This window comes from Lepisosteus oculatus, chromosome 12 (genome assembly GCF_040954835.1).
Source record: "Lepisosteus oculatus isolate fLepOcu1 chromosome 12, fLepOcu1.hap2, whole genome shotgun sequence".
NCBI lineage: Eukaryota > Metazoa > Chordata > Actinopteri > Semionotiformes > Lepisosteidae > Lepisosteus > Lepisosteus oculatus.
Window position 1 is genome coordinate 23,336,615 of NC_090707.1, and position 12,321 is coordinate 23,348,935.

General features: G+C 35.1%; 1 protein-coding gene across 4 annotated transcripts in view; it reads left to right on the forward strand.

Annotated features, from left to right (window-relative positions):
- Positions 1 to 12,321, forward strand: part of spega (striated muscle enriched protein kinase a) — a 140,364-nt gene that overhangs the window by 91,629 nt on the left and 36,414 nt on the right. For all 4 annotated transcript variants that reach the window (XM_015359158.2, XM_069197148.1, XM_015359159.2 and 1 more), the window contains 8 exons: positions 941 to 1,130; positions 2,919 to 3,148; positions 4,419 to 4,538; positions 5,761 to 5,865; positions 7,125 to 7,331; positions 7,832 to 7,955; positions 8,488 to 8,660; positions 10,670 to 10,782. In XM_015359158.2, the coding sequence (XP_015214644.2) occupies positions 941 to 1,130; positions 2,919 to 3,148; positions 4,419 to 4,538; positions 5,761 to 5,865; positions 7,125 to 7,331; positions 7,832 to 7,955; positions 8,488 to 8,660; positions 10,670 to 10,782 (1,262 nt within the window). The remainder of the gene's footprint in view (positions 1 to 940; positions 1,131 to 2,918; positions 3,149 to 4,418; positions 4,539 to 5,760; positions 5,866 to 7,124; positions 7,332 to 7,831; positions 7,956 to 8,487; positions 8,661 to 10,669; positions 10,783 to 12,321) is intronic.

Consider the following 12,321-nt stretch of genomic DNA (forward strand, 5'->3'; position numbering starts at 1 on the left):
AAGAGAGCACAGAACAGCCAGAGTACAGGCACCACATATTAAAGTGTAAAAACTTAAAAAATTCAGGCAAACACAAAACAAACAGCATGTTTTTTTTGTTGTTTTATTTGGTTTTCTCTGTACGCTCTGCTGTTTGAAGCACATATAGAATGCGAAATATGAAACAGAAAAGCGAGAGGAAAGTGAAAGCATTTTTTAGCAAAAACTGTGTACTCAATCGTTTTGTGTAGTATCCCCTTTCCTGCTCATTGTGTGAAGCACAATCAATGTAAGGGATGCAAAACAAATGTGTGGTGATTGCGAAACACGAAGCATATTTTTCTTTTTATTTCTTTCCTTCTTGTTTTCACTCTCCTATCTGTTGTTTGAACCACAGTCCACATAATGAATGAGAAAAAAAGTGAGAAGAGGTGTGTGGAAGACATGCTGTATATACTGTATATATGAAAGTTGGTAAAGATTGCAATATAAAACATCTAAATGAGATTGCCTTGTCTGTTGTTATCAATCCTAACATTAGAAACTTCCATTTAATGGTTGTAAATTAATTAACTATTAATATTAATAACTATTCTTGTTTAAATTTTTAATAGGAAATTTAATATAAATATAATATATAGTATTGCTCTTTGAATTCCAAATCAGACTGATAGTCTGCTATTAAGTTGGTGCATGATACCTGACAATCTTGATTATTCTTATGATGAAAGGTTAGTAAAACTAACTCACTTTTCCTACTACGGTAGGTTCTGTAAACATAAGCATAAGTATTGATACATACTGTATATATCGGTTCCCGACGAGTCTTGCAGTGCACTTAAATTGGATACCTTAATCTTAAATGTTCTGCATTCACTTTAAATCTGCTTTATAGCACTTTTATATCTGATTTATATCTGTTTTATTGCTTCTAATCTGGGCAAAATTGTTTCCTTCCCAGATCAAGCGCTGGAGGAAAGTGAGAATATCCGAATTCTGAAGGATCGTGGTTTTCACTCCTTAATCATCTCTCATGTCAGCAACGAGAACGAGGGCTTCTACACGGTCATTGCCAAGAACACACATGGCGAAGCTGAGTGCTCTGCGGAGTTATATGTGCAGGAGCCTCGCCCAGCAGTCGCCTCACAGATGTATGCTCAATACCTTTTAGTAAATGAAAACAAATTATACCCCTGTTGCATGCACATTTGAATCATGGGAGGTTTTACGCGCTGCAAACCATTGCACCAATGTGATCTTTGAAGTAGAAAAGCAGCTCACTCTCTTGACAAATCTAAGCATAATACACTGAAAGTGACTTGTACCTGAAATTATCCAACCTTACATGCAGTGGTAACTTCTCTTCCTAAAAGTGAATTTTCATATCATGTCATATAACCAACACCTCTAAGATTGTTTAAATCACGTCTTTGCCAGGTTTAATTTTTCTTCAAAGTTCTTCGCTTTGTTTTATGCTTTTTTGTTTGATAGTTTTGCAGACAGACAATGACTGACAACTGTTTTTAGATGGAGCGTGCATTTTTATTTACTCAGAAAACACACACAGGGATATTTGTGCAAGCATTTGATTAGGTGTAGTGATTTAAAATGAGCCTAGAAGAAATTATATCGCAAAACGAAGGATTAAATAAACCAGGTTATTAATAAAGTAATCAAGGTTTTATGTATTTTCATAATTAAATTTAATTGATTATTTAACAGACTACTTCACTCTTTATAAGAAAGAGACTGATAAACAAAAAAGAAGACCGTGGTACAGCTTTATTTTAGAAAATATATCTCAATACAGAAGGATTAAATAAAGTAAACGATTTTATATATTTTCAAAATTAAAATTAATTGATGATTTAGCAGACTACTTAACCCATTATAGGAAAGGGACTGCTAAACAGAAAGAAGAATGTGGTACAGCTTTATTTTAAGAATCACTTCTTAGCCATATGTTACTTCTGAATGAATGACATAATAGTACTTATAAAATACTGCATAGTTCATGTACAAAGCCTAGCTAGTTGCCTATTACTTGTAGTAATTAATATTTACTAATAAGTCATTTATACATGTTTTATGTATTATGCATGTGTTAGTAATTTGCTAACACTCAAAAAGATCTACAGTATTTCAGAAATATATTATTAAAATCCGCTGTAACCAGCATTGCACAATTAATCCTAACTCAATCAATCCAGTCTCACCCTGATCAGTATCACTAGGTTACCCCTAGTGATCAGATTATTTAAATGAAGAAACAATTTAAGACAAATTATCTTTAGACTGACCAGCTGCAATGATGCACTTGTTGATTTTGAGGGTGGTAAAGTTAACAAAGACACAACCTGAACATGCAATGAACTGTAACTGTACAGTATGTGAACATGTGTAGTATTAACTTTACTGAAGGAGGACATTTTAATATGCTTAGTTATAATAAACAAGTACATTTTTTCTTTTCTTGGACATTTATTAAAAACAAAACCTCATAAAGCTTTTGCGTTTCTGAGAAGAGCACCTAGTGTGGCCAAAGGACAAAAACACCAGAGAGCTGCTCTCACTACTTGCATGCCTATTTAAATCAGGGCCTTAGATTGTGCTATTCTGCAAAAAGTAATAGGAAAACAGTATATCTCTATGGTAACAATCAGAAATCTCCTTGTGCTAATCACAAATTACAGCCCAAGTTCTGTACTTGGTAATGGGTTTCCATTTAACAGACGCAAGAAAAGTCTGGCAAAGAAAAAGCTGCAATCAAGTTATTTTCAATGATTTGTCACTGCAGATTGTAGGTGGGTTGAATATGTTATTAAATCAAGGCCAAAATCCCATTCCTTACAAAATTGAATGCAAATTAGTAGTTATTCCCAACTGGTCTGGGTCTAAGGCAACTTTTCTACCTTCTTTGTAATCTTCTTACTCTGCAGTGCAAAGCTGGAAAAGATGCCCTCAATTCCTGAAGAACCAGAGGTGCCCGAGAGTGAGGTGGAGCGGTTCACCATGCCTGACTTTGTTAAACCTCTGCATGACCTGGATGTGGTGGAGGGCAAGGAAGCTGTTCTAAAGTGCAAAGTGGCTGGTCTGCCATACCCCACCATCACATGGTTCCACAATGGGGAGAAGATCGACAGCACAGAAGACAGGAAGATGACACAGTGTAAGGGCACTTTCCATTCTGACTGATTTCTTGATCCCTGCGTTTGCTTGCACACGATACAGGTCAGCTCACTACTTCAGGGACCTTGCAGAGATAAGCGTATTTATTCTGAAAGCCTGTGAACAACTGTTGTTGTACACAGACTGAGGCAATTCAACAAATTATGCCTTTATTTTGTATTTTTGTGTACCTCTTGTGTACCTAAACTAATTAAGGTTTGTCATAGAAGAGGAAGTGAATACTTATATACAATATATACAATAAACCTATTTTAGTTTTTGATTTTTCTTTGTAGTTTTTACTGATATTTAATTCATAAAAGGGTTCAATTTGAGCATTCACGTTTTGATTAAAATACTCACTTTAAACATATGTATACATACAGTACATACATTTTTATACAATTCATAAAAAGAGGACATTATTGGAAGGGTTGAGTAGTTTTATAAATCACTGTACTGTATAAACAATGATCTCAATAGTTAATTGAACACTATGTTCACTAGAAATGCTGTATGTCCAATGTTCCATAAATGTTTGCCAAAATTAATTATCTCTGAATTGATCTGCATTGTCTAATGACTTAGAACTGTAGATTCTAATTTATATTCTGTACCTCTGTACTCCTTAATCTTTTAGAACACATCAAATATCAATATATAATTTATTGCATTGCAATCTTATCAAATTAAACAGAAATGATTAGCTCCTTTGATGTTTCTTGACATTTTGATTCACTCATTCATGCCCAGCAACCAGCATGCTTTTATGTTTTTGGAAACAAAATTAAGATTAAGAAACTCAGCAAGTGAAATAAGTCATCAAAAGCATATCATTCCAGCCAAGCACACCCAAGGCTTTCTTAGACAAAAAAACAGTTTCTGTTGATGGCATTTACTGGCCTTAATAATACAGACGTGTAAATATAGTTAACTCATTAAGTTAAGGAAATGTGCTGCCTTTTTATGTCAGGAGAATATGGATGTACCTTCATACAGATTTGTACATTTATACAGATACTATAGCTCATTGAATTGTGACTTACTGTAGATGTATTGACTGTATAAATTACAAGTAGGCTAAAACCACTGAAAGTATTATAAAACTACTGTACTTTTCCACCACAGTTCTTGATGTTTGTGCTGTAAAAGTTGGATTTAAATAATATAACAGCACTTGTTCTTCATAATGTACAGTATTTAGCCACTCCTGTTGTCGATCTTCTCCCTGATGCTAATATTCTCCATGTACGACACTTTCTTCAATACAGACAGAGACATCCACAGCTTGGTTATCCGCTCAGTCACCCATTCTCATGGCGGTGTCTATAAAAGTGTCATTTCAAACAAGGTGGGGAAGGCCACGTGCTATGCCCATTTATATGTGACAGGTAAGTGAAACCAGACTGCTCAGTTTATTAAACTCACTTGCCTCCAGCCATTTCTGATATAGAATGTTGATGCGATTACCAGTTTTGAGTCTGTAGAAGGGTAATGAGGCCTAGAAATTTCTTAATTTAGTACAATCTAATGTACTGTATGTTTTACTCCTGAATTGTTGAAGAGAAGTTATTGTTTTGCTTTTTAACCCCCTAATAATCAGCAACAGAGTCATAAAGACTATGCCGTTACAATGCCTGTCGTAAAAATTATATTTTTCATTGTTTCATAAAGTATTGCACATGCAAGTGAGCTTCAGAGTCCACTGAGCCTAACCATTAAATTATTCACAAGGATGAAACTCTTTTTTGAGAAAAGGGAAAAAAATGACGCTACCCTTCAGAAACAACAAACACAATAACAACTTTTAGCAGCAAAATCAAAACAAAACACCATAACTATATATCAAAAGCACTAAAACAACCTCTCCTGCAAAACAGTGTATTTAAAATCTCAATTCAGCAACCCATTCGAAAGACCATTTTCCAGATGATGCAATATAAAATAGATATGCTATTTTCAGACAGTGTGGTGCTAATTTGCCATTTTTACAATAAAAATCTAACATCCCAAAGGCCAAATAGAAAAAAACTTATTGGGAAACTATGAAGAAATTTTCTGAATTGCTGAAGCTAAATCCTAATTGAAACAAATAATTGTTTATGTGAAATTAAAGAATATGAAGGATATAGAAAAAATATATATTTTTATAAATGTGTTTTCTATTCTGTGAAGCAACAAAAATGCAACAAATCAATATTAAAAGCAGTAGCACTTTCAATGGCTCTCAGTATACATGTTGTAGTTTGTGAGAATTCATGAATTTAATTAATGAATGAGAATTTAATTAGACTTATAAAGTCCTTATGAAATCTAAAAAAATAAACCTTGTCTTTTAATCCTCTCGTAGCACATTCCAAACCAATATGTTCCTTACTTTGATATTGATAATTCCCTATTCCTCAGTTCAGTGTGCATTCAAAATTCCTCCAGATTGTCATTAAACAACTGAATAATGAATAATGAATCCTCATGGGCTTTTTAGCTTTGTGATGGATAAACAGGGAGTGTATGTATGCTTGCCTGTGTGAGAGGAAGAATTATTATCTACATTAGCTCAGCAGTGTAGATTTGGTACATACTGTAGTCTAACTTGTTTCTGGATGTTTGCAGATGTCCTTCCTGATCCCCCAGATGGGGCTCCTGTTGTTGAAGCAATCACTGGCAAGACCATCTCCTTGAAGTGGAAGAAACCCAAGAAGCTGGATCCTTCGATAGGTACAGCTCTATACACATTCATTAACATCTCTACTTACAGTAACTACATTTAAAGAATAAAACCCTCTGTCTATGAACTTTAATTCCCCTGCACGGTATTCTAACAGTTATTTTGTTGGGGGAAAGTCTCTGATGCAATAATATATTGGCACTTTTCTTAGGAGGAAGGCCTTTTGATTCCCTTTCAGTTATCTTTTAATTCTATTTTTAGTCCGTCATTTCTTTTGAGCTGTCACCTAACGTTCTCTTCATTTTAACATTAAAGGTTAATATTTATCATAAAGCTGATATTATGTTTTTCATATTTGGAAAAACTGGAAAATCAGAACAAAACTCTAAAGTTACAAAAATACAATTAACACAAACAGATCACAGCAGAAAATCCTAATATTTTCATTCATTTTATTTTTAATGTATTAGGTAAAAAAAAGTTCAAAATATGGAAAATGGAACACAGAATGCTTTACAATAAGATAAATCAGCAGTCTGAAGGTGCCTAATGATGTAGGGGAAATAAGTGGAATAAATATAAATACAACAGATGAAAATGTGTTCCTGAGCTTCTAAACTTGTAGAATTTTTGCCAAATATCTAGTCTAGCCAAATATCACTACACAATGAAAATGGAGATATTCTAAAGTGCAATAATATCCTATAATTTATGTAAAATGTAAGTTAATAATTTTGTAAAAATATACATTTTTTCTCACATTTGTAGTTAAGAAAAAATGTATTGTCCAGTGTTGCACATTGAGTTATGGCAGGTTTACTTGTAGGTGGAACTTCATCAGAAATGACACAGTTTGGAAATCACTGATACTGTATACAAAAGTCAAATCCCTAATAATACCAACAAGAAAAAGACCATAATGTGTGGAATTAGTTTATCAGTTGACATAAGAGAACCAAACCTGCTGACATAGCAATAGTTTCCTAGTGTTGCACCCATTTTAAAGGAAAATTACAATAGTACAAGATTTTGCAATAGTTTTTAAACAATAATCATCACACACATATTTAATTATTGAATGTACTGTATGTTTCATAACAGAAAATACGGAATATGAAAAACAGAACAAAATGATTCGGAATAATCCTGTATTGAGGATAAGATTGACAAAGCTTTGACATTTTATCTCCTACTGATTAAACATTTGCATTTTGACAATTTTGACAAACAAATTTACAATTGTTACCCCAAGATCAATATTTAATTCCTAAAAAATGTATAATTTATAAAATTCCTTTCTTGGTTTCAGATCCCAGCTCTTTGACATATGCTATTCAACAACAAGCAATGGGGACAAACCAGTGGACCATTGTGGCCTCCAATGTAAAAGATACATCATACACGGTCCACTCACTCTCCAAAGGGGTACTCTATGCCTTCAGGGTCCTATCAGCCACCAGCAAATCCTATAGCAAGCCTTCTCCACCAACTGAGGCTTTGCAGCTTGTGGACAGAGGTAGGGGAAGCACACAACAGCATTTAGAGACAAGATCCAAGACAAACGTCTGCCTTACTGTACCTGCTATATATTGTCTTGAGGATACTAATGGGGTCAAAGTAGGATTGATTCTTCCTTACTTTAATGCTTGAGAGCATAAAGTAAAGTAAATGAATGTGCACCTACTGATGCTTGAATAGTAGATACCCCTCTCTGCTTTAAATTGTTATATACTTTTTTAGCAAAGAAAACTGAAATCCTAAATTGTATACCTTGAAACCTTAAATTACATAATGGCTAAAATATAGAACAGGCAGACGTACAGTATAGCAGAGACAATGAATTAATGACTGTACATGATTTCACAATTATTAAAAGTAATATCTATTGATTATTTCAAGACTAAATCCATAAGAAAATACCACTTCTGAGTTTTATTCTCGCTGTTTGCTGAAACGCTTTGAGTGACAGATCTTGATTTGACTTATGCTCGTTCGTCTTGCTATACTTACCTATAGGCCCATATTTTGAGGAAGCTCCAGTTATCATTGATAAACCTGATGTGGTGTATGTGGTGGAGAATCAATCAGCCTACATTACTGTCACCCTCAACCATGTTCACGCCGGTGTCACCTGGAAAAGGCAAGTGAAGTTTCTTCATAGTTTATCTTGTCTACCAGTAGAAATTTGTCTTTATTTACTTCTTTTTTCTACAACCATGAAAGCATAACAGAATAATAATTTTATTTTGATTCTTCAAGTACAGTATGTACAGTACTTCATGAATAAAAGTATGGATGATACTGCTGTTGTTTTCTTGGCAAACACTGCACATTTTTTCCAATATATAGAGAAATATTATGAGGAATAATATCATCTGAAAGTCCAATTGAATCAATGATTCATCCCACTACCAATAACAGATTCAAAATGTTTCACTTCCTGAACATTTACTGTTTGTCAGAGTTTTCCTGTGCCTAACTGAACGGATTAAGAATTTCTGTTTTGGCGAGTGGGTAGAATTTTTGTGTTCAAAACATTTGGACAATTATGATCAATTTTCCATACATGGCTGGAATGTCAAATATCGTTTTGTTTTCCTTTTACTTCTTCAGTACATAAGCCAGAATAAATACATTATCATCTGTTTATTGATGGTCTCTCATTATTACAGGAATGGCTGTGTGCTGGTGAACAAACCAGGGCTGTTTGAAATGAGCATGCCTGATGACGACCAGCACACTTTGAGGATACTACGTGTGAGGAGCACCGATGTAGGAGAACTCATCTGTACAGCCAGTAACCAGTATGGTAGTGACAGCTGCTCAATGAGTCTGGAAATGGCTGGTGAGGCCCTCATATTGTCATATCGTGTAGTGTCCTTCACATGGGTAGCTTAAGTGACACTGTCAATGTGTCACGAACAGTTCTTTCCGGGCCCTATGCAGACGACGCAATCCGGAATTGTGAAGATACACTAGGGAGAAAGTCATGCAGGAAAGAGTCTGGATACAGGGGGGCATGTCCGAGGTGAGCAGGTTTCCTGGGAAAGTGAGTCCGGGCGAACAAACAAAGCCAAAGTCCAAACGGGGAATCCAAACGGAAGAGTCGAGTCCAAGGCCAGGAGATTCATCCAAGGGTTAAAAGCATGAGCCGGGTCGGGACCGACGGGGCAGGAAATCAGGAACAGAAGTTTACAAACCATAATGGAGCCAGACGCAGCAGGACCCTGGGCTCTCATGAAACGAGCAGGAATAGGGAACAGGTGCAGACAATAGGAGAAAACAAGGAAGGGCTGGAGAGCCCTTAAGAGGAGGGGTTAGCGATCGTGACACAATTTCAAAATTAGGGTGGGTCTATTCTGTATAGTGGATTAAACATTACCTTGTGAAAATGTGTTATTTGGAAGGTGAAGTTGTATTCTTCACTCAAGGACTCTTACAGTACATGTACATTCTGAATAATACTTTATCTTTTTTTTAAGTCCATTAAAACAGTGCTGGAAGTTCTAATATTTAAATCTTATTCCACATTTTTAAATCAAACACAAATTCTGGGAGGTATTGGACTGATAAAAATGTAAATTGTCAAAATATTTCAGAATATGTCTAAACTACCAATTTGTACATAGTGACATTTTGTATTATACTGTATACGGATTTAGGAGCACAACCTTTTTTTCTTATCCAGCTAAAAAAAAAAGAAGGAAAATGGTCTCTGATTTTCACATAATTCTGACCTGAATCCATGTGATTTCTAGTTGTATTGCTGCTTGTATATCTGAAAGTTTTGATATTCCATATAAACTGAACATTAAGTTTTTATTTTGTTTTATTTTGCGTGTCACCCTTCACTTTAAATTGTTCATGTGGACTCTTTCAAATGTTTGAGGAATGTAATTACTGTAAATGCAGAGGAGGACATATGGGACATTTTTTCTAATAAATTATAAATAAATTATGAATTATATATTTAAGGTTAATTCATTTTCTGATTTGGTGCATTTTCCTAAAATTATTAAATTATCAATGAATACATGTATTAATAAAAAATAACACAAAGAAGAATTGAAAACTGTACACATAAAATGTATTATTATATTTATGCATGCCAGTTCAGTATGGTTAATAGTTTCTAAGCAATGCGAGATACTGGTAGTTGGGATTAATGGATTAATTAAAATTACATTAAATGAACCTGTCAGTTAAAATCCCTTCATCCATTTTCTAACTGCTTTATCTAATTCCGGCTGTGGGGGGGAGCTGGAGCCTATCTGAGAAAGCAATGGGCCCAAGGCAGGATACATCTTGGAGGCCAGTCCATTGCAGGGCACACACAGACACAAGCACACACATACATTCACACCAGGGCCAGTTTTCCCAGGAGCCAATTAACCAACTAGTATGTCTTTGGACTGTAGGAGTAAACCAGAGCACCCAGAGGAAACCTTCAGGAACATGGGGAGAACATTCAAACTCCACACATCCCCTAGTCTGGAACTGAACCAAAGGCCCCAGCACAGCAAGGCAACAATACTGACTGTGCCACCATGCCACTCTATATGTTTTCAAATTATATCAATTTGGTCAATTTTAACTTTGTTCTAATCAAACTCTGTTAGACAATGTCAAACGTTCTAGCATTTCAATAATACAAACAACACGAGTGAAGAGGTGTGTAAACCCCGAATAAAACTAGCAAATGTTTTTGAGCAACCCAATGAAAAGAAAAAAAATATAATAAAATCAGAATGTGTTAGTCTTCCCCTCATTCTTTCTTCATCCTTTCCTAGAAGATGTTGTCTTAATTTCTGATACATCAAACTGATCACAATACAACTTGCAATTTAATTTCAGTGGCCCCAAGCTTTGAATCCATCATGGAGGATGTGGATGTGAATGTAGGAGAGACACCGCGATTTGCTGTAGTAGTTGAAGGAAAGCCCATTCCAGACATCTTGTGGTATAAGGTAATTTTTGTTACCTATATTTACCTATATTTTTGTCTTGGTTTCTAGTTTTTGCAGAGCAAGTCAATGAAATACATCTGAATTTCATGGGTATTTAGATTTAGGTCTTGAAAGCGTGTTAAATTTGTAATTTGCATGAATGTTTTCAATGTATACAGTATAAGGCTTTTGAATTTCCAAAGTATTCACAGTACGCAGACTAGAAAAAAATGAGTATAGTAATAACTCCTTGCAAAGAGTTGCAGACATGTAGGATTATACTGTACCTCCTGTTGCATCTTTGAAAACCAGTCAATCAAAAGAGAAAATAAAATCCATATCCAGCTCCTAAAAATGTTGTTAACAACATAAAGACAAAATAGAACTTTATCTTTACTCCATGCTCACATACTTAACACAAAAGTACAAGGCAATAATGTCCAGCTTTTTTTCCCTCAAACTACACCAACAAAAGCTTGCATTAGTGAAACTCTATTGGGAACACAACTTTTGTGGGAAAGTAAATAGCTGCCAACAAGAACAGAGCTTGCGATTTCTGACCAGTAAGTGAACGAGTGGTCGAATTGATAAAGTACAAGGTCAGTATATTTTTATACACCTCAAAAAGTCTCAATTCTTATCTTGGAATACGGTCCTTGCCAAAATAAATCAGACACAGACAAAACAATCCAGATTTAACCCCCACCATTCAGAAACACCTGCCAGATAATGTGTCTCTGAAATTGTCATGCAACACGGTGATTAGAGAGAAGAAAACACAATCTTGGTTGATGCTTGCAGTAAGGGTTCCTTCATTCACATTCAGAGAACTCCCACACTTTTCAAGGCTCTCTTTCTGCACTCCCTTTTATCTGTGTTAGTTGCAGATTGAAGCCATATATCTTTTCAGCACAGCCCGACCACTAATTTTCTTTAGGGATTGCACCATTTTTTACAGGGATTGCACAGTACATTCTGTACAGTACATGTGCCCTTCCCTCAGTTCCCTTCTCCAAAACCACCTCCTTACACCTCGGCCTCCCAGCTCCAAGGCTTTTACAACTTCCCAACAAGCTTTGGGTTTATTCCAGAAAATGTCCCAGCAATTCTGCTGATCTTGTATTAATTTTATTCTGTTTACTCTTGAGTGAGAGCACTGGTTATGGGTTGTGCGTCACTCTAGCGACTTTCATTAGAATTCTGTTTTGCTCTGCTGTCCAGCCACGAGCTGTTTCAGTCTGCAGTAATTGAAGTATTGCCATTTTACTGTATACAGAAAAAGATGAACTCATTATACACCCAACAGAATCATAGGCAATACAAGCTGTTCTAACTTCCAGTGGACAGCTGACTATTTCTTTAAGAAAATAAAATGGTTTACCTTAGTTTCCTTGGTCATGTTTGACCCTCTTTTATCTTATTCAATTTAGTATTGCTGGCAAAGCTTATATAATTAAATCAATATAATTTTAAACACCAACAAAATATAACACATTCTTTTTTCCACTACATTTTGTTATTACTTTTGCTTATCCTAGCCATCCAGACTTAAAAAGGAAA